This window comes from Rhodamnia argentea, chromosome 1, assembly GCF_020921035.1.
Source record: "Rhodamnia argentea isolate NSW1041297 chromosome 1, ASM2092103v1, whole genome shotgun sequence".
Classification (NCBI taxonomy): domain Eukaryota; kingdom Viridiplantae; phylum Streptophyta; class Magnoliopsida; order Myrtales; family Myrtaceae; genus Rhodamnia; species Rhodamnia argentea.
In genome coordinates this window covers 8,554,260-8,574,990 of record NC_063150.1, presented here as the reverse complement: position 1 = coordinate 8,574,990, position 20,731 = coordinate 8,554,260, and the positions used below count along the sequence as shown (strand labels likewise).

Below are 20,731 nucleotides of genomic sequence, written 5' to 3'. Positions count from 1 at the left end.
TTGTTGATTCGGAGGTAATCTGTGGCAAATGATTGCTCTCTCTTTTGGCTCTTCTTTACCCTGTTGCGGTGGGCACTTTCAATGACACTGCTAATGATTTGTGTTGAGTTGCAATCATGAGGAGTGCCTGCCTAGCCTTGCTTCATTTCTGGGGATTGAATGATTGAGAATGACCCTCCCACTAGATATTGCTCATATTTAGGTCTCCATTTGCCTAAATTTACATTCTCTGTATAATAACAATTAGTGCAAGTGCAAGCTCCTCTAGTACAAGTCGATAACGTTGGTATTGACTCAATCTAATTGCGAAGAGCCACAGCATATCTTGTTTTAGTAACGGGCAATGAAATTGGTCTTATAAAATGCATCTCTCATCCTTTTCCTTATGAAGATAGCAATGATAAATACTCATGGACATAAGTAGATAAAAGAACTGAGATCTGCCAGAAATCAGAACTGGCCCAATTCATTATCCCGGAAGAGTTAAAAGAGAAACAACAGAGGGATAGCTGATGCAGTGGAAGGACATTCTAGTAGAAGCAACTTGACTTGAATGTGTCATGGACAAAGACCAGAACTCAGGATACAATTGTGGGTCTAAGAAGCAAAGAGGCACATGGTGTGCTGCCCAGAAGCTTTTTTTGTAAAAATAGAAAAGCAGAAACCTAAGAATGATTCCACTGCACGGTTCTGAAGACAACACATTCAGAATGAGCGTTGGATTTGTATGATGAGCCTCACAAGACTGAAAAAGAAATTTATTTCGCTCCCAAGGCACACCAGCACAAGTGGACTGCAACTGAATCTTGCTGTCATAGTGAGAGTTCTTAGAAATTTCCTCCTCTGAAGAATGAATAAACAAATGCCATGTTATGAAATAAGGATAAGAAGCCTATTCCTAATAAAATCTTATTCCAACAGTAGAATTGAATAATGCAGTTGAAGCTGCGGCAAGCCAAGCAATGCCAACAGGAATAGGGCAGATATAGCTTGGTTTAATTGGCCCCAACTTCCACCCACTCCTTAATATATGGTTGGCCTCACCTACATTCATTAATTTCCCTCATCCATCTTTCTGCCAACTATTACAATCTCATCTCTCTCTCTCTCTCTCTCTCTCTCTCTCTCTCTCAAAAAAGCTAAGGTGCCCCCATTTGATCAAAGCATGCTGCCGACCAGATCAGGACATGACCCATGGGAACCAGGCAGGACATTCTCTAAGGTTAAATCCTTAACCCTTGTCTCCATGAGTGATGACTCCAGAATCTGACTGTACCTGATCTGCTCGAGGAAAGACCAAGAAAATGTTCTATTAAATCACCCGTGATCGATTTACTTCATGAACTAATAAAAAGCCCATGAATGATTTACTTCACCACGTGCCAAGACCTGCAGTCCTGCTTCACAAAGTAGCTTAGGAAGAAGAAGACCCGTTGCTTCTCAGCAAGCTCTTCCTCTGATGACCATGCATGTATATGCAAGACAGATTCGAATGTTAAACACCCACTGGTGCAAAGGAAAAGCAGAGCACGTCTCGCTGGAGCGCAACGCCGAAAGGGAGATCTGGAAAAAGACTCCTTTTAACTCAAAAGTCAAACAACACGAGAAGCACATTGACTGGCCTCAACCATTGGTCTTAATAACAATGATGTAAAGTCGCTCTTCTCGCTTATCATCCGGGCAATGTCATCACCCAACAAAGATATAAATCCAAAAAAGTTCCGCTGCGAAAGAAATTTTAATAGGAAAGAAGGGGAAAAAATAATCTGATCACACTTTAGAAATACTAAACTTCAGTGGAGAAGAGTCAAGAACAATTATACTTCTGATCCACCCACAGATGCAAGTCCCAATGACGGGCCAGAGAGACCAGAGATAAAAAATAAGACCCATTTGCTTGAAACGAAGGACAACGTTCATAGAAATCCTAAACTGCAGAGCTTGCACAGGCAAGTTTTTGCTATTTCCAGCAAAAACCACCTCCTCTTGCCAAATGACAATAAAAATAAATCCCAGCTACAAATAGCAAAAACCCATCTGGAACTAGCAATTCCCTATGTGATGATAACAAATTACGACTTAAGTAACCTTATAAACAATTCTTCTTCCTTTGTGTTAAAGAATCTAACACAGATAGCCTTCCCTACTCACACTCCCCCATAGGAATAATGCTTAACCCCCCAAATTTAATAAAGTAGAACAGATGAAGACAAAATATGATTTTAAGAGGAGGGGGTTCAGAGATGGCATCCAAAGCAATTGCAGGTCTTGGGAGTGAAAGAACAGAAGCCAAAAGGGCGGTTTGGGATGTTGCAATTGATGGCATAGCAACATGGAGATGGCAAGCACACCCCTCTTGCTCCACCACAGCAAGTGCACAGTGCACATATCTGGAAGCTCCCCAATCTCCTCCTTGTCTCATTCAACTCCACCATCTCAAATTTGCCATGCTCCACCAATGGCACCATCTCTTCCCCTGCTGCCGACCCATTTGCCTACCAAAAACATTCAAATCAGTGATTACCCAGATGAAAAAAATCACAACTTTGGGAAGGAGAATGAAGGGATCTAGGACTTCTGGAGCTATATTGCAGAGGCCGAGAGAGAGAGAGAGAGAGAGAGAGAGAGAGAGAGGCACTCACATGGAGTAAAGCTGCCTGATTTGGAGGGATGGCACTGGCAAAGGCGATGAAGAGGGCAAGAAAGAGAGACGATAGAATCCCATGGGTAGACATAACTTTGTTTTCCAGAGGGTTGCCTTGATGGCTGGGTTGTGTGGACGGGAGAAGTGGGCTTTCCAATCTGAGTAACAAGGAGAGTTCTTTGGCGCTTGCTAATGGTTTTTGGGATGCTTAGACGGTGCTGAATTGTTACAGGGCCTCTTGAAAGTGGAAATGGAGAGAAGTTGAAATTGGGTTGGTAAAAGGAAATAGAGAGAAGGGTTTTCTCTGCACTATGCCACTCACTCCACTCACTCTCTCCCACAGAAGTGAAGGAGGGGAGTGATGCTGCTGGAATTGGGAAGCAATACTATTTCCCACACCGTCGCACTCCTAGTCCTAGTTGTGGGAGGTCCACTGATGTGTACACACTCACACCCATTTTAGCTACTTCAAGATTGGCGATGTGGCCACGTGTATCAATCATGGCCCTTCAAAAGTATGATTCTTTTGATCTGAGGTCGGTCTTGGATGGGAAGACATTTGGCCGCTCTGTTCATACCTCATGCTTCACTTTTTCTAACCTCTGTTCTTTATTGTACCATATTTTTTGCTAAGCTGTTCGTACTTCACTTGTCAACATCATTGATTTTTTTGTTAAATGTTTTGTTTGCTGCCAAGACAAGATTTTTTTTTTTCCCTCTTGCTTCCTTTGTCCCTCCTCCGCGGTGAGCGTGAGAGGTGTTGAGGATCTTTGAGCTGTCACTTGGACTTGGACATGTAGAGGGCTGAAATTGTTGACTGCTGCTGATCAAGTAAAAGACAGGGTCAACCCGTCTACATAAACAACTGTTGAAATCTTTCCAAATATTTTAATAAATCTGTCAATTTTTTTTTCTTTTTTGATCTTTTCTACCCTGATTGGAGATCTCCCCACTTATGCAGGTCAACAACACCGACACGAAAGCAGAGCGCGAATGCCCGTCCCCCAAACAATTATTTCACGGAAGACAGCACATACATATATGTTTCGGGAAAGGTGATTTTCATGTTCAGACAGCTTTTTCAACTAAGTAGTCCTGATTTGGGTGCATTCTATTCGACTAAAGTGTGGATTTAGAGAATGGAAGTAATCTAACAGCCTCAAATGGGAATATGAGTCACACTGAGCTGAAGCAGGACGCGCGTTTCACCGAGTGAGTTGCACAAATGTCCGGTCGCACGGCAAAAGAAGCCCCGAGTTTGATCCTGGAAGCTGAGCACGTAATTGAAATGACTATAAGCAGATGATGAGTATCCTCGAACTGGCATTTGAGTCAGTGGCATAACAGCAGATGATGTGCATTCTTCTCCTCTTGCAACATGCTCACTTCTATTCCAAGAACACGAGATTACTGAATGGTACTCAACCATCTTCGCCAATGGAATGTATTATGCCACTATATTGTGAACTTTTGGCCAACCTAAACTTTTCTCTGCATCCCACCAAAAATTTAAAAACAGAAACTTTTCTCTGTGAGACTACAGAAAACCCAACTACAGCACTCTTTCGCGGGGCTAAGTTGGCCGAGCATAAATTTTAGTTTTCATTGATCTTAGTCTGCCAAACAGTTGAGATAGATACTGTCCCTTTTAAGCTTAATAGTCACATTTATGTCAGAAAAACTTTAGATGGTAAAGAAACTACGTGGAAGAGGTATGGCAAAGCTTGCGTCACAAATACAAAACAATTTGCACGCAAAATCATTGAATGGCACCTTGGATTGAGGTCGTAATTTAAATTTGGACTAATAATGCCGCGCATGACTTAAAATAATATTAAATTATGCTATTTTTTTCTGTTCTTTAGGATCGAAAATTCAATAATAATTCATGCAATACGGATTAAACTTTTCAATAATTTCAACATGACTTTTTAGGATGGTGGTGTTCTTGAATACCAAGTTCAATTTAGTCTTGGCAGACCAAAATTTACTCTTTCGGCCTAAATTAAGCTGGTTTTTCCCCTTTTTGTGCCCAAATTTTTTCTTTATTTGTTTGAAAAAAAGGAGATCCAGAAGGTCAAACCTTCTCGGGGGCGAAGTGAAACTGAAGATCCAGTTCTGGCTTGGATGATACTACGAAGCCTCGCCTTTTTTTCACGGCTTTTGGAGATCTCCGCTCGATCTCTCCCTCCCTCTCTCGACGTGAGGAAGAATGCAGATCCGGCCCATATCTGAGCTTGTCAAATTCATGCCCGCGTCGCTCTAGCCTAGATTCAAGAAATTCCCAGAAGTAAAAATCCCTCCTTTTCGTCTCAGCTGAATCGGAAAGGGCGATCGGGAACGATGGGTCTGTCCTCGATCAGAATTCGCGCCATCTCTCCTAGTCTCCTGGTCTTTGTAGCTCTCGCCCTCTTGGCTGTCGCTCCGATTGCCTCTTCCCAGGTATCAAAACTTCTTCTTTTCAATCACCGTCGTGTTCGTCCATGGGGATGTGCGTGCGTGCGTGCGTGTGGTGCTGATACGTTGCGTCGCGTGTATTGATTAGGATTCTCTTGCTGGAACTGAGAGGGAAGGAGAACGCGAGTCGATTGTCAAGGATCTGGGTCGGCGCAGCAAGGTGAGTTGACTTTTCATCTACCTCGGCAAGTTGTGTAAACAGAGGAAATTATGGAGACTTTTTAGCTTTGGGCGATCTTTCACCGGGAAAATTCTAGTTCCATCAGCATAAATTTCATATACAAAATTGGGAAATGGTGGTTTCTCCGGCATTGTCATGCGGATTTCTCTTTTTGAAGTGCAATCTGCATGAATATCCGGAAGCCCGGAAGGTTAAAGTACTTGCGAGATGATAATCTTGGTGCAGGTTATCCTCAACAAGCTGGGTAATGTTGCTGCCGAGGATGGCACCTCTGTTGGGATAAATATTGGTTTGGATGGTCCTGGTCTCGGAATTTTTGATGCTTTCATTGCGAGTCTGTCAATGATCCTCGTCAGTGAGGTTTGCCTGCTTTTATCACATCGCTGCACATATCATGTTTCTTGAGCTGATTTTTTTGGTACATTGGCTTTACAGTTGTCTTTACTTATGTTTTCTCATGCTGCTAGATTGGAGATGAGACCTTTATAATAGCAGCTCTTATGGCAATGCGTCACCCAAAGTCAATTGTGCTATCTGGCGCTCTCACGGCATTGATTGTAATGACAGTAAGTAAGCTCCTGCTTGCATTTGCATTTTCATGATTGATTTTTTCTTTCACTCTCTTGTCCTTGTGCTTCGCCTGTTTCTGATATTTCTTGGCTTGCAAAATGGCTCTGCAAAGTCTGAAGCTTGCCGTGTGTTTATTTATTCTGAGTCCCGTTTATGATTTATTGCTGTCAATGTCGCCTAGGTGCTTTCCACTGGACTTGGAAGAATTGTGCCAAATCTGATATCGAGGAAGCATACAAATAGTGCAGCCACAGGTATAAATTTTTCTAGTTTGCCATGTGGCCTTTTCAATTGGGAATAAATTTCAGACATGCACTAGTTTTTCTGTGCAGTTCTCGAGTGCTTTGTATAACTAGTGTTCTTTGTGAGTTTGCCTTTTCTTGTTGGCCCTTAGTACATGCAAGGATATCTTTCTTAGGAAAATCTAGCGTTTCAAAGGTCACGACAGGTTGATACACTCTGAAGAGAATGTTACACTGTTACTTTTGGCTATTCTTTCTAATGATTTCACATGGGAAGAGAGTTTCATTGGCATTTACCTGAAATGCTGTAGGATCTTTTAAGTGAGCATCATTCTTCAAAGTTTCATTCCTCAGATTCTACTAGTACCGTCTCTGCTACTCGACTTCTCAGCCAATAGTTCTGTGACAGTAAGTTGGATTTTGGCCATTGACTATCTTCATGGTACAGCTTGCCATTACTTGTGTGGCACCATGCGATTGTTGCTTGATAAACATTCTTAAGAATGATGCACTTAGATCATAAATTTCATTTGTATTTTCCTATTTGAAATTATGATAGGGATATCCTTTCACTGTTCCTGTAGCGGAAATGAGGACATTAAGGTGGATGTGTGGTCATATAAGGATGGATAAGATAAGAAATGAAGATATTCAACGAAAAGTTGGAGTAGTACTGGTGGCGAAAAAGATGAGAGAATATAGATTGAGATGGTTTGAACATATTCTTCGAAGATCCCTAGATGCTCCGGTAAGAACATAAGTTTGTTACCGAAAGCATGACATGAAGAAAGGAAGAGGTCGGCCAAAACTTACCTGGAGGAAAGTAGTAAAATAAGATTTAATGAAGTGAGAAATATATTGGCGTACGGTTTGTCTTAGAATGGAGTGAAGGAAAGCTATTAGCATTGTGGAGGGACATAATTCCTATGTTCCAAATTGTCATTTTTAGTCATTTTTTCCTATATATATTATATATATTTATATAATTATTTTTATTTTCCCTCAATCGGTCTTGTTTTTATTTTATTTATTTTTGAGTTCATCGACCACCGATCCCAACTAGTTTGGAATAAAGGTGTTGTTGATGTTGATATCCTTTCACTATTCCTCTGTGGCATTTTGATAGGTTGTATTTCGCGAGAACAGCATATCTTGGAAGCCAGTTGTTTGATGAATTAACTTTCTCTTCCATTTCAGTTCTCTACCTATTTTTTGGGTTGCGATTACTTTATATAGCATGGAAGTCGGATTCAAAGTCATCTCAAAAGAAAGAAATGGAGGAGGTATGTTCGTCAGTAACCCTTTCCCAAACTATGTTATTGTTCCTCTAGAATCCAATTTGTCTAGATTGTGACCTTCTGTTTCTGCCATATGGTTGGTTGAAATTAAATTGCTTGAAGGGATGTTTCTTTGTGATTTTAATAGTGTTGCATGGAGCCATTATTAATGACCCGAATTTGTTGCCATGAAGCTGACTTTGGATAGACTGATTAATTTGGTGCTTTTACGGACCACCTAGTTTACTGTGCCTTTTTTTTTTATTGGCCCAATATTTGCAATGTGTTATGTTCTTTAATGTCCAGTAGTTACACTTGCAAGGATTGTGGAAGTTTTCCTATTTCCACTTGTCTTTTTTCATTTAAATACCGAAGCATTTATTATGAACTATTTTCCCTTGGCTGCTACCAATTGAGAATTTTATGCGTTCTATATTTGATATATGCAGGTTGAAGAGAAACTAGAGACTGGACAAGGGAAGACAACCTTCCGCCGCTTCTTTTCAAGATTTTGTACGCCCATCTTTCTAGAGGTGTGCCTTATTTGGACTATCTGTTCCATCTGACTTCTGCTAAGATCTGATTATCTTTATATGCTGTTGCAACATTCAGTTTCCTAGCTTGTTTTACAGAATTTTTTCCAATTGTTATGCAATTCCTGCAACTAACGATGTTGTTACTCCTATACAGTCCTTTATTTTGACTTTTTTAGCAGAATGGGGAGATCGTAGCCAAATCGCTACAATCGCTGTAAGATACTTTTCCTCACTATAGTCTTCCTACTCTCTGTGGGCCTGTATTTTGAACTTTTTAGCAAATTCCTTGATTTTGCTTTCTTTCGTTGGAATCTCTTTGGAAACTTTCTGAGTTTTTCAAAAAGCTTGGTTTTGATTTAGTTTCAGTGTTCTTTGTTTACCCTATTCTTTGCTGGCAAGCTTATTTGTTTTAGACATGTCTAAGCTATAGGTATTCTTGTCTTTTCATATTATCTCACCTTGATTGCCTTAGTTTACCTCATTATGGCATGTCAGTTGTCCTCATGTGTGGTGCGTTGAATCTTTTATATTGAGCTATTGGTTGCTGAAAAAATGAGGAAAATGCCATTAATCATGTGTAGTTCTCCGTTTTCACGATGTTTGCTTGATCAGCAGTGGAATTTAGCACACAAATCTTAGCTTCTTTATGCTTTATAAGACAGAATCTTGTGGGCACATGGCCATTCATCCTGCATGCATTTGTTTGGATATATCTTAACAATATTCACCATTTTACGTTTATCTGAGTTCTAGTGGAGTGTTGAGCTATCTTCTTGTTGCAGCTGGCTACACACAAGAATGCCGTGGGAGTGGCCGTCGGGGCGACAATAGGACACACCATGTGTACATCAGTTGCAGTGGTGGGTGGAAGCATGTTAGCATCCAAGATCTCACAGCGGACAGTCGCGACCATCGGTGGCCTTCTCTTTCTTGGTTTTTCCTTGTCTTCATATTTTTACCCTCCCTTATAGGTGATATTGTAGGCTAACATGATTCTTTGCGGGCTCTGAAAAGCCCATGCTTCCTCATTTTCTCTGCGAAAGTTGATATTAACTGATGATAATCAGATTTTTCAGTACTCTTTTGTACAATTTTAGCCCATGTTAAAAGGCTTCTGGTTTTGATTCTCCTTCTTTCTCTATTTTGAATTGTACCTTCCACGGCGTAAAAGTTTTGGCTGCGTCGAACATGTTCCTCGTGTATTCCAAAAAAAGAATGAAAGACTACCTCAGCAGGACCTAAATTGCCGTTGCCTAGCACGAACTGCTTGCGTTTTTTTGCCTAGTTATGCTTGAGAGATGAAGTTGCAGTTTTGGAACCCCTCTTCATCAGGCATTTTCTTCTGAGAGCTTGATTCATCTCGAGTTGATTGCAACTGAGAACCTCGTTTTATGTTCTGCCTTGGAAGTCTAATTTCACTGGAATCCAACGCATCTATAGTTGAGTAGCTCAAAATGAATGTTGGAGCAGAATCACTCGAAGTAACTATTTGGAGTAGAATCAGTCTTGTGTATTCAATTCCAATTCCAAATGACATTCTTCATTTTGACATCGTTCGATGTATTTTCAGCGTCATTTTCCTCGGACGTAAAAATTCGATGGTCTCGCCAACAGACCAGGATAAGAAGGTAATCATAAGATAAAGAATTGCAATGGAATTGGTATTCCAAACAGATTACCATGTTGAATTTCAGCCAATCTGAGAGTCTGTGATACTTCCTTTTGCTGAGTGAACAAGAAGTTTTATCTATATATTTAGGAAAGCAGGAACGACCTGCTCTCTATTTTCCGGAAGTTCGACACTTTTAAGATAAGTTAACACGTCGGAAAATTCTCTGACCTACTGTACTTCGCAAAATTTTTAATTTGTCGCAAAACATATGGAACTTACAGAGTCTTGCAATCGGTAGGTGTAAGTGTCATCAGATTGTAATGAAGTGATTGCCCTCCCACCAAGAAGATGGAGTATTTGCCACTCAAAGGGGCCAACTGAGTATCATGCACCTCTATATCCACATTCCTCAACTACAACTGTCGTACTGTAAAGCGAATATTGTTATGCGACGACAGCAGCCCGCCAAAGCTCGTCATTGTCTACTAATTAGTAATCATCGATTGTCGTAGTTGTTGTCATCGTTACATGTCTTTGGCGAGTTGATCTATGTAAGACAGGGAGCCAAGACATGAGACGAGAAAACGACGTTCGAGCAGACAAAGTATCCACCTTTCTTCTGAGAAAGGCTCGTCTGATTTTTTGCTCTAAAGAGAGAAGGCCACAACCAATCTGTCTGTGCGAGTGTCTGTTCCTATATTACAAATACAAGAGGCTCACATGTCCCATTATTGAGATACACGTGTGAGTCATGTTAAAAAAGTCTCACATCGAAGAATTAATATTGTGTTCAGCAGTTAATATGTCCTGGTTGGCTCGTAACTCTCTTAACTCATTGACTTAAACTTTTGAGTGAATGTTGATTAAACTGGATTTATTAACGGGCTCGGACTTGGATACTCTCTTGGATATCTCCTCAAGCGAAGGTCCATGCGTTCCTAATACACATGATGCTTTCTTTGGCTCCTTTGAAATCAAGCAATGACCGGGTACTGCGTGTCTACTCCACCAGCACCAATTAGGAGTTTCAAAAGTTTGACGAGCATCTGTCGTGAGATGTGTAGAGTCCACATCAAGAAAAATGGTGGGTATGGCTTGTTCCACAAGCGAGGTTAGTGATGGGTAGGAGCCCACTTTGCACTCTTGAGTATGCAAGAGTTCCCCCACCAAACCAGAAAGATTGAAGTTTTAACAGAATTTGGAATGAGTAGGTTGTACTTTAGCCATGGTTTTAGCCATTTAACGTGTACGTGGGGGTTGGACTGGACTGTTCATCCACGTCAATTAGTTGTTAATCTTTACCCATCTGCAAGATTTTTACTGAACAACAGCAACACTAACAACAGCTCGTCCACAAGGAATCCATCATTTTGGGAAGCTGACCAGCAAGTTTTTCCTTTTAGCCCTCTCTACCAGATGCCGACGATATAAGTACTGCCTCTTCCTGTATATCTGATGCTATTGTGTCATCCAGAGACACGCCCTCGGCAATCGGCATTGTGTATTGTTTCCTCTTCCTAGGCCGGGATCTCTCTCTGAGAGAGGCATATTTTCTTCCTGTTCTGTTGTCAGGCGATTCATCAAGAAATGAGAGACAGAATTGAAAGGCTTGTCCTCCTCCCATTTGCCGTCGGCTGTATGTCTGAATCAAGTGTCGCTGTAGCTAACCAGAATAACCAGCAATCGAAGAATGGTGGCTCACCACCATTAAGTCTCTCTCTCTCTCGCTCTCACACACACACACACACACTGAATGCGAACGCAAAATGCATTTGCACGTTGCACTGGACACAGCACACAGGCACGCACAAATGCATCGAATTCAAATCTACCCCCTGGTTGTTTGCGTGCTTAGTAACATTCAGGCTCAAATCTGTGAAGGGACTGATCAGGAAACGACAGATCGAGACCAGGAGGAAGAAGGGAGCTTGCCCGATGAAAGTGCGAATGGCTCCTTCAGTTTGATGGCTCTATCAAAGCCCAACATATCGACCGGCATTCATAGGCTATTCAAAGGCTTCAGAAGCTTCTCTCACTTATTTGGTAAATTGTACTCTTATCGCACATCCGTCGGCATTATAGATTTTTCTCAGACACATAATAACTTGTTCGTTCAATGTGTTGCTGCTAGAAAGACATGGAAAACAGTCTAATGAAGTAAATTCACTAGACAAAGATCATCTGAAAATGTAGTTGGCCCTGTCAATGACATACTGACATTATCAGCAGCACCACTTCCAAAAACATCTAGGGACAAGTTCTATAAAAGTTTCATCATCTTACCTTATATTTCCCAGCATGATTTCATGTCATAAGAACCAGTTGATGGTTTCAGTGTACAAGGAGGAAGACATGGAAGGGGAGGAGATGGAGATAGAAATTGGACTCCCAACAGACGTGAAGCATGTGACCCACATCGGATGGGATGGATGTGCAGCCCTCGACCCCATCAAGGGCTGGGATCGTCTCGTCCCTCCCGATCACGAGCCGCTCCACTCTCCCGACCAGCATGATCTGCTCTTTCCCTCTTCTGCCGATGCTTGTTTAGCACAGCCTGAGCATTCCAGATCAACCGCGTAGGCGAGAACTGCTCCTCTTCGTGCGGATGATGCTGATGAGTTATGTTTGGTGTCAGTTCAGACCTTTCTCCCGTATTTAATTTGTGTAAAAAGAAAACTGTATCCCAGATGAAGCTTGAATCATAGGCAAGATATGATATTATATAGTATCACCATTGCTTTGGTGGACTAAGAAGCTTCTTATTCTGGATCTCGTCCAAATTTACAGAGTTCAATCGATATGGCTTGATTATGCAGTAATCAAATAGTATTTCCCAGAATAGCAGGCAGTTGCATCTGTTGGTTACCAGCGAACCGACACAATGTTTTGACCCAGAAAAAGAAATGAAGGGTGAATTCTGTAGGAAGTCGCCCGGCGAGTAGAATGAGAAAGATTGGATCGATCGACAGCAAATTGATTGGTCGATTCGGACATTGATCAACAGCAGCACACATTGCCATCACGTCCTGTCTGCAACAAGATGATGTTGTGAATGGTTAGAGGAGTTTCGGATTAGGATTGGTGTGCCTGACCAAGATGGGGGTCTCCAAGCCTGCCCATCTCTAACTGTGAAGTTTTACTATATCTGTCCCGAATTTCATATCAGCCATGCTTGATGAACCAAATTGATAGCTCTCAGTTTGTTAGTTCTACCACTTTGGCAGAACCGAAAACATTGAATTACTGAGGAGCTCATTTGTTCGGACATCCTTCTTTCGAACCGGATTCAATTTATGCACTATTTTTCGCGCGTTTCATTTGAAAATTTACTAGTGGATCCGTTACACTAATTTGACTGGCGACGACCGTTCCTCCGGCCATTGATGCATCTCGAGGAGTTTTTTGCCCTACTAATCAATCCCCATCTCTCTCATGCTAAATAGGGAAATAGGGGAAGGGGAAGGGGAAGGGGAAGTCTAATCCTAACCCGCCATCTATTTTCATTCTCCAGTGACCGATATCACCCGAGACCGTTCACGTACTTACATGCTTGTACCGCGACTGCCATGGGATACACCACCCGATCCCTCCGTCCGTCCCGCCGGTTCCGATCCGACCCGATTAAAGTGGGAGGATTTGAAAAGACAGGCTTACTAGGGTTAATCCCAAAACATGAACAAGGGGCTCCAAAGCCCATTGCGGTACACCTCACCGCATATGATCACCCCTCTTGAAAGCCACGAGCGATAAGACCCTTCCCCCCCTCTATATATACAGACACACACTCTCCTTGTGCGCGTCAATCTCTCTCTCCCCTTACCATTGCAATTTGCAAAATTCGTCGATTAGGGTTTTTTCCTCCCTTGAGGGTTCCGCGATCGATCGCCAATGACCGGCAAGGCCAAGCCGAAGAAGCACACCGCCAAGGAGATCGCGGCCAAGGTCGACGCCGCCACCACCAACAGGGGCGGCGGCAAGGCCGGCCTCGCCGACCGGTCGGGCATCGAGAAGGGCGGCCACGCCAAGTACGAGTGCCCCAACTGCAAGACCACCTGCCCCGATGTCAAGTCCATGCAGATTCACCACGACGCTCGCCATCCCAAGATCCCCTTCGACGAGTCCAAGCTCATCAACCTCCACGCCTCCCTCAACGGCGATACGTCCAAGACTCGCCCCGGCATCCGAGGTAGTCACAAGAAGTGATTGGAGCTCCCGACTCTGTCGAAAGCCGGTCACGGCTCTGTTCTATCGTTGTCTTGCTGTTGGATTTGATGGTGTGATGTTAACTGGATGAAGGGAGTTGTGGTAGGAGTGGGAGGTTGGGGGGGGGAGAGAGAGAAAGGGGTTTGATTGTCCATCTTTCAAACGCTGTCTTCTTTGGCTAAGCTTGATGTATATTATATGTCTCGGACTATGATGTCTTAGAGTCGCCTATTATCAATGATCGAGATGAAGTGTCCTGTCTTAGTTGTTACATCGTTATGTGCTCATGTCGATGATGTACTTTCGAATTCCTGCGCCTACTTACTGTTTATGGATCTGTGTGATCCAATATGCGGGCGTTGGTGTTATAACTCTTCTTCCTTCTGAAGAGTTGTTTTGTGGGTACTGTTAGATTTGGTCTCATGTTTTCTGAATTAAAGATGGCTGATCCATTGAGAAAGTATTTCTAGTAAAAGCAATACCAGATGACCAGTGGACATATAATCGATCAAGTGATGGGTTAAAGTGATACCGGATGACCCACGAACGGACAATCTGCCAGAAGTGTATGATAAACAGCTAACCTCTTTTGGCCTTCCATCGTGGATCTCCGGATTTCACCCCTACACACGAAATTTCACTCTCCTCTGTCTCACTCAATCAAGTGACGGTGTTTTTCGAATTGGTATCATTTACTGCTATTCCATGCTTAGAAAATGCATCAATTTGCTGACTTGATCACTAGCAGATACTATGCCAACGCTTCATGTTGCTTGAATATGCGTACTCTTTATGTATGAGCTACATCAATGAGGACGAGGATTTTTGTTCCTGGAAGTGATAGCCATGTGCATAATATGAAGGAACTGGAAAAATCTCTCATCCTGCATGCAATCTTTTCTTTCTGCTGTCTTATGTGTCATCTTTAACTGAACTTGGATGTTAAGATGTAGCTGTGATGGAGTGAATTATAGATTCAATTTCTTTTCGCATGTCTTGGAGTGGATTGACCTCAAGTTGTGTCACACGAGGAATATCTTCTGCTTGATCCTCTGTTTTCACCATGTGGCGACAATCAAAATGCGGTTTGATGGTCTTCCTAGCTAAAGTCCGATTGCTTTTACGTAGGGTCGTGAAGGCTGGTTGGTGGTATTTGTCTATGCTAGGGTGATAGCAGAGTGATAAATGGGGAAATGCACTGTCCTGTTCTTGAGTTCGGCCGCAGTAACCGAGTCATAATGTCAGCTTGGTCGTAGATTATTTACTGCCTGTTGGTTGACAAGGTTGATGAATATGCTTGTGACGTCCACGGCAAAAGGGGAGAATCTCATGTTACCTCAATGTGAAATATTGATACATGACATGTTTTCAGATGTACGAGCAGTGGCTGCTCTCGAGGTTCTTGCAGGCTAGCGTACTTAAGAAAGGCGAAGGGATAAAAATCACACCATTGAGAAAACTATCTTTGTATAGATCTTTCAGTCTTTCTGCATTGTCATGAGCTGATCACGGCGAATTCACAATGAATACCAAGATGAAGGATCTAAGCAAGAGCTTTAACGCTGTTGCATTGTAACTGAGCCGATCACTTTATCTTCTGTGTGGTTTTTCTCTTAGTCTAGATGGCTATGATGTTAAAGTGGAATGTCCTCGTGGCCTGGGAATTGCCTTTTTTCCGACGAATAGGGTGAAAAGCTGGGACAATTGTGCACCATCATTTTCTCTAGGGGTACATGTGATGTGACTCGGGTAATTTGATCTGAGAGTGTTAGATCTGACCAATCCTGACAAGAGAATGTGCCGGAGATAACAATAAAGAGGACTATGATCAATCATTGGGTCATAAAAGCAAGTTTTCGTGAAGGCAAAAAGATGCTGCCACTTAAGAATGGCTTGATTTTGACTCTCGACAGATACTCTCCTGTAGCAGAGCTAGGTGCAAAGTATAGCAGGAGGCGCCTCTGCGAAGACGCATAATTTGATTTGCTTGTGATTGTGCAACCCAATAGTGGGGGCGTTTTTAGGGGGAGTCCGCTTCAGAAAGGATTGTAGAATGATTCCTTTGTGATTCTTAAGTTGCCGGTCTGACTGTGAGAGAAACGTCATAATTTAAAGCAAGTTGGAGACATCTTCTTAATGAAACCTGAGGCAACATATTCCAATTGATGATGTTTGTATAAAAACGAGAAGACAAATGTTGGTCAGCAGCAAGGGACACATGTCAGCTTGTAACTCTTCCAAAGCACCACGTCGCTCAGTCTCCCCTGTATCTTGCCATGCATTTGCGTCCCCACCTGGCCACCACTCTCTCTCTCTTCTCTCGTACAGAAACACAGAGCTAATAGCAAACTCCAATGGAGGATGAAGAAGAAGAATGGATGTTGTACGAAGACCCCACATGTGAAACACCGCCGCCGCCGCCACCGGAATCCCACTGGTTCACAAGACTCCTTCTCCTGCAAGCAGAGCTTATATACAAGTGCGTCGTGTCTCTCTTGTCCCCGATCTTCTGTCTCCTCTCCTTGGCCCACGACTCTTACCATCGCGCCGAGGAGACCAAGGACTCCGTCGAGTCCGCTGTTCACCAGGTCCCCTCCAACCTCTCCCTCCTCCTCAAGAGGCTCGGCCTCGGCTTCATCGCCTCCGCCCATGTCTGCATGGTCTTGACTCTGCTCATGGCTCTGTCTGTGGTGGTGGGTGTGGGGTTGGTGAGGATGTGGGTGGAGGAGCCTGTGTGTGTGAGACAAAGGTTGCATCTCGACTATACTCGTCTTCATCCCCAGGCCATCGTCTCCTTCTGTGGTGGTGTTGATGGCGGAATAGGCCTGTGTGAAGGGTTTCACAGGAAGAAGCATGTGGGCATTCCTGTGGGTCACACATTCTCCGTCTCTCTGTTGCTCTTGACGCCTGAGTCCGACTATAATCGCCACATTGGTGTTTTTCAGGTTCTACCCTCTCTTCTTTGTTATATTTTACTGAACTTCGAGCAAGTGTGAATGAATTAGTTTGCAATGGTTTGGTGTCCAATCCATCTGTGGTTCTCACAGGTGACTGCAGAGTTGCTATCGGTGAATGGGGAAGTGATCGCAAGGTCGAGTCAGCCATGCATGCTGCGCTTCAGAAGCCTCCCGGTGAGGCTCATCAGGACGCTCGTACTGGGCATACCTCTGTTGCTAGGAGTCTCAGCAGAGACCCAGAAGATCAAAGTTGAGGCCTTGAAGCACAGGGAGCCAAGGCATCCCAGGACAGCGGCCATCAGGATCACACTGATGCCGAGGGCGGGGACTTTGCCGCTGCCGCAGGTGTACGAGGCCCAGATCGCGATGAACTCGCAGCTGCCATGGGCGAAAGAGGTGGTCCACAACTGGAGATGGAGCTTCTGCGTGTGGGCGTCCCTCTGCACGTACACCACTCTCCTGCTCGCCCTCCTCTGGTGCTGCAAAACCCTGGTCCTGCCGTCCGGGTTGGCAACGGGGGTCTCCTCCATGGGGCACAACGGCGTGTCCGAGGTCGATGTGAAGAAGAGCGATGGCGGAGCGAGGGAAGAAGAGGCGAGAGTCGGCGACGATGGAGACGAGGTTGCGGAGTTGTTGAGGAAGTGGCAGCAGAGCAGAGGGAAGAGGAAGGCCAGGTTTGTTTTCCAAGGTGAAGGTTCGTCAGCAGCGTCCAGCAGGAACGTGACTCGAGAAGACACGAGCGCGAGCATGGAGGAAGATGAGGTTTGGGATTCGGAGTCTGTGTGCTTGAGCTAGTGCTCTTCGCACGTAATTTTTGTGACCTGGTCTAATCAAACGCATGCGCATTTTTATAGTAATGTCTTGATTAAATTTTCAAAGGTCGGATTAAACCCAACGCACGTGTTTTCCTTGTCCGGGTCGACGTTCGATGTCGATTGGACTTGACATTGCCTCTTCGATGAAACACTTGAGATTTCTCGATATTTTTGAGAATTAATCATCAGTCACGGATTTGCGGAAGTTGCAGACACTTAAGCTCTGTGCACGTGTGGGTTGAATCGCTTGTCTTCGATTAAGTTGGGCGGGCTGATGATGTGTCTAAGTCCGTCCATTAGGAATCTTGTTGAGCATGTATTATTATTTTTTGGGGAAATTTTTACATAAAAGTCTCAAGTGCCTTCTTTTTTTTAAATGAGAACATGAAGTAGTTCTTATTTTAATTAAGGTGTCAAAGTCCCTTCTTTGTTTCGAATAAAAGCCTCAAGTGGTGATGCCCGTTTCAAATAAGAGCCCGATATTGACGGTTCACAGGCTAATCAAATATTTCGGTTGATCAATGGTATTTTCGTCAAATATAATTTTAACCCAATTTTTAGATTATTAAAATAAAATTTAAAAAAGTAAAAGTGAAAAAAAAAAAAAAAAGGAAGGAGATACACAAGCGAGAAGGCACCGGTGGGGTAGCAACGATGGGCGGCGAGGGCGCCGGCCCTCGTAGGAGATAGTCGCGATCCTCTCTCAAATCCGGCCGAGGGCACGATTGGCACCCCCTAGTCCGGTGAGGGCTAGTAGGTCCCCGTCGAGGTGTCGGTGACCTCAAGGCCATCATTGTAGCCCCATCGGCGGGAGGGCAGCCCCCTCCGGTTTGTATCTCCTTTCTTTTTTTCTTTTTCTTTTTTTGCAGTTTTATTTTTTTTTCAAATTTTTTAATAGCAGAAAAATAAAAACAAAGAAAAAAATGAAATGATGAAAATGCCCCTATCAATCGGTGAGTTAGGCCCTTTTTTTGAGACTAATATGGCCACTTTAAGCACTTATTTGAAACAATATCCACTTCAGGTCCTTATTTAAAATAAGGTCAACTTCAAATCCTTATTTGAAAAAATGAGAGCATTTGTGGCCCTTATTAAAAAAATTTCCTTATTTTTAAGGATGAAAGCAGATGCCACGCCTGAGTGCACTCCCTGCCCAATTTGAGTCTCTATGCTTTGGAGTTCCCTCAAGAGATAAGTGACCCCGAGCACACTAATGCACTTGAAAATAATTATCTGTGTCACTTAAAATATTAGTCAATGGAAAATAATTTGTTATTGAAAATAGTTCATATTTAAATATCTTTGTGGTTATGAATATGAAAATTTTCATTTATTTTTTTAAGCGACACAAGCGATCTTTTTAGAATTTTTCACGAAACAAAATGGAGCCTAATATGTGTGTCGAAAAACGAAGCCCAATATACATGTTGGCCCTGTTAGTGCAATCGAGGCTAATTTTTCTCCCTTTTGCTTTTGATGGGGAAAACTTTGGGGAGCTTTATCCAACATATTATTGATGAGGTTTAAAATGCAACGGCAACCTCTCGATGAAGTGATGATTGCCACATCATCTATGACTTTGTTACTTGAATTTAAGAATATCCTGATTTTGATCGGGTTATTGTAGTATTATACGACATGTCGGATATTCTGGGAAGTGAGAGTTTGTTCATCGGCCTTCTTTGCCTCATTTCTCTTTGCTTCGCATGTAATATTAGTCATGGGATGTCTTACATTGATTGTTGATATTTCTTGGCGTTCTTTGTAAAATGTGCAACCTTTATTTGATATTACCCATAATGTTTGCGAAAGTGTCGTGGTGTAGTAACACAAGAGAGTTGTAGTAGAACAATTTGAGATATACTCGTTATACCAAAGTGCAGTACAAAGTACAACACTCAAATATCATCTCATACACTATTACAATCTACTTTATCACACCACACTCAAAAATTCAAAGCAAACTAGCCGATACAAGCACAGAATTACTCTCTCTTATGAAGCTCACCCTTGCATGTTGTCACAAAACATGAAAAACTTCCCTCTAAGCCTCATTTATAAGTTCAAGTTCACTGCCTCATGAAGATTGGTGGGGCCCATTTACTTTGGCAAGCCGCAGGTGCCATCTTGTTGCCAACTTGTCACTTGAAGACCAACTATGAATTGTCTTCATGCGATTGTGGACAAAATTTTGAACTTGGACTTGCCTTATCTTATCCAAGACCAAACTAAAGTCGAGTTCAATTTTACTTCTTTAATGCACGTTAGACGATTCCATGTCCTTGATTTTGGAGTCAAATAGACAACCAAAGTGCAATTAGAACTTCTCATATTAGGTGCCAACTCCAACATTCTTATGTATCTCGAAAACTTCAGTTACGAGAGTGGCCAAGGGGAAATTCAAGTGGACTTGTTAATAGTATTATGTAAAAAAATTTCATACATTGTGGTTTCTACAAATTAGAAATTGTTGAGAGTTTAACGCAATTATATAAAGTAATGAATAATATATTTTGTTCTAAAGTTAGTCACTTTTAAACGATGGCATATTTTAGGAAAAATTTCAAATAAAGGCTCGAAGTACTTTTATTTTCTCCAATAAGGGCATGAAGTGAACTTTATTTCAAATAAGGGTATGAACTAGCATAACAGTTTCAAATAAGGGTTTGAAATGGTCGTGGAATCTTTAAAAAAAAGAGGTTTAGCCTAAAGGGCATTTTTGTCATTTCCCTTCTTTTTTTTTACTTTTTCTTTATTTTTTCCTTTTTCTGTTTTTCTAAAATTTTAAAAAAAATTGAAAAAAAAAGGAAACAAACACAAACGAGAGGGTGGCCATTGCCTCACCACCGGTGGGGGTTTGGTGAAGGCAGGTGGAGTCGCCAACGACCCCGTTGACTAGAAGCTAGGGCGGGCAGGCCCTTGCCAAAACAAGGAGAGGGTCGGGCCCTCTCTCGGATATGGGTGAGGGTCATTGTCCCTCACCCCGACCAGGGTGACACCTGCCAGTCCCGGGTGTCACCTACCAGTCAAGGCAAGGGTTGGCAACCCTCCCCCAAATCCGGAAGAGGGCCTACGTGCCCTCTCCTTTGGTCGGCGGGGTCGCCGGCCCTCGCCAAGGTCTTGGCGGCCTCGCTGGCCTTGGCCGACACCCCCACCGGCGGTGAGGAGCTGCCTATGTGTATTTAAAAAAAATTAAACAAAAAAGAAAAAGGAAAAGACAAAGAAAAAAGGAAAAAA

General features: G+C 42.8%; 5 protein-coding genes across 7 annotated transcripts; 4 read left to right on the top strand and 1 right to left on the bottom strand.

Moving 5' to 3' along the window:
* Positions 1-1,722: 1,722 nt before the first annotated feature.
* LOC115740106 lies at positions 1,723-3,069 on the bottom strand. Its single transcript, XM_030673482.2, has 2 exons — positions 2,643-3,069; positions 1,723-2,495 (listed from the first exon to the last, which is right to left on the bottom strand). The coding sequence occupies exons 1-2, from the start codon at positions 2,733-2,735 to the stop codon at positions 2,238-2,240; spliced, it is 351 nt and encodes a 116-aa protein (XP_030529342.1). The 5' UTR covers positions 2,736-3,069; the 3' UTR covers positions 1,723-2,237.
* Positions 3,070-4,700: 1,631 nt separating this feature from the next.
* On the top strand, positions 4,701-9,036 carry LOC115740102 (GDT1-like protein 4). Its single transcript, XM_030673476.2, has 9 exons — positions 4,701-5,086; positions 5,190-5,261; positions 5,508-5,642; positions 5,750-5,848; positions 6,034-6,106; positions 7,292-7,377; positions 7,821-7,904; positions 8,062-8,121; positions 8,690-9,036. Exons 1-9 carry the CDS (start codon positions 4,988-4,990, stop codon positions 8,876-8,878), a joined length of 897 nt encoding a protein of 298 aa, XP_030529336.1. The 5' UTR covers positions 4,701-4,987; the 3' UTR covers positions 8,879-9,036.
* Positions 9,037-10,890: 1,854 nt separating this feature from the next.
* Positions 10,891-12,281, top strand: LOC115740105 (CRIB domain-containing protein RIC4). 2 transcript variants are annotated; one of them, XM_030673480.2, is made up of 3 exons: positions 10,891-11,230; positions 11,401-11,562; positions 11,855-12,281. In XM_030673480.2, the coding sequence occupies exons 1-3, from the start codon at positions 11,107-11,109 to the stop codon at positions 12,097-12,099; spliced, it is 531 nt and encodes a 176-aa protein (XP_030529340.1). In that variant the 5' UTR covers positions 10,891-11,106; the 3' UTR covers positions 12,100-12,281. The 2 variants fall into 2 exon arrangements, with proteins under 2 accessions (XP_030529340.1, XP_030529341.1); XM_030673481.2 differs by having other exon boundaries at positions 10,892-11,230; positions 11,858-12,281.
* A 1,041-nt stretch (positions 12,282-13,322) lies between these two features.
* LOC115740108 (protein METHYLENE BLUE SENSITIVITY 1-like) lies at positions 13,323-13,986 on the top strand. The gene has a single exon (XM_030673483.2). It carries the CDS (start codon positions 13,408-13,410, stop codon positions 13,720-13,722), a length of 315 nt encoding a protein of 104 aa, XP_030529343.1. The 5' UTR covers positions 13,323-13,407; the 3' UTR covers positions 13,723-13,986.
* Positions 13,987-14,382: 396 nt separating this feature from the next.
* LOC115740095 (seipin-1) lies at positions 14,383-17,536 on the top strand. 2 transcript variants are annotated; one of them, XM_048275134.1, is made up of 3 exons: positions 14,383-16,421; positions 16,452-16,667; positions 16,770-17,536. In XM_048275134.1, exons 1-3 carry the CDS (start codon positions 16,077-16,079, stop codon positions 17,472-17,474), a joined length of 1,266 nt encoding a protein of 421 aa, XP_048131091.1. In that variant the 5' UTR covers positions 14,383-16,076; the 3' UTR covers positions 17,475-17,536. The 2 variants fall into 2 exon arrangements, with proteins under 2 accessions (XP_048131091.1, XP_030529327.1); XM_030673467.2 differs by having other exon boundaries at positions 14,383-16,667.
* Positions 17,537-20,731: the final 3,195 nt, after the last annotated feature.

Excerpts from the sequence above, each read along its gene's own strand:
- LOC115740106 (XM_030673482.2), bottom strand. The coding sequence starts at position 2,735 with ATGTCTACCCATGGGATTCTATCGTCTCTCTTTCTTGCCCTCTTCATC. Across the intron at positions 2,496-2,642 it reads ATCAGGCAGCTTTACTCCAT|GCAAATGGGTCGGCAGCAGG; the intron begins GTGAGTGCCTCT and ends TGTTTTTGGTAG.
- LOC115740102 (XM_030673476.2), top strand. The coding sequence starts at position 4,988 with ATGGGTCTGTCCTCGATCAGAATTCGCGCCATCTCTCCTAGTCTCCTG. Across the intron at positions 5,087-5,189 it reads CTCCGATTGCCTCTTCCCAG|GATTCTCTTGCTGGAACTGA; the intron begins GTATCAAAACTT and ends TGTATTGATTAG. Across the intron at positions 5,643-5,749 it reads CAATGATCCTCGTCAGTGAG|ATTGGAGATGAGACCTTTAT; the intron begins GTTTGCCTGCTT and ends TCATGCTGCTAG.
- LOC115740105 (XM_030673480.2), top strand. The coding sequence starts at position 11,107 with ATGAGAGACAGAATTGAAAGGCTTGTCCTCCTCCCATTTGCCGTCGGC. Across the intron at positions 11,231-11,400 it reads TGGTGGCTCACCACCATTAA|GGACTGATCAGGAAACGACA; the intron begins GTCTCTCTCTCT and ends AAATCTGTGAAG. Across the intron at positions 11,563-11,854 it reads AAGCTTCTCTCACTTATTTG|TGTACAAGGAGGAAGACATG; the intron begins GTAAATTGTACT and ends TGATGGTTTCAG.
- LOC115740108 (XM_030673483.2), top strand. The coding sequence starts at position 13,408 with ATGACCGGCAAGGCCAAGCCGAAGAAGCACACCGCCAAGGAGATCGCG.
- LOC115740095 (XM_030673467.2), top strand. The coding sequence starts at position 16,077 with ATGGAGGATGAAGAAGAAGAATGGATGTTGTACGAAGACCCCACATGT. Across the intron at positions 16,668-16,769 it reads GCCACATTGGTGTTTTTCAG|GTGACTGCAGAGTTGCTATC; the intron begins GTTCTACCCTCT and ends TGGTTCTCACAG.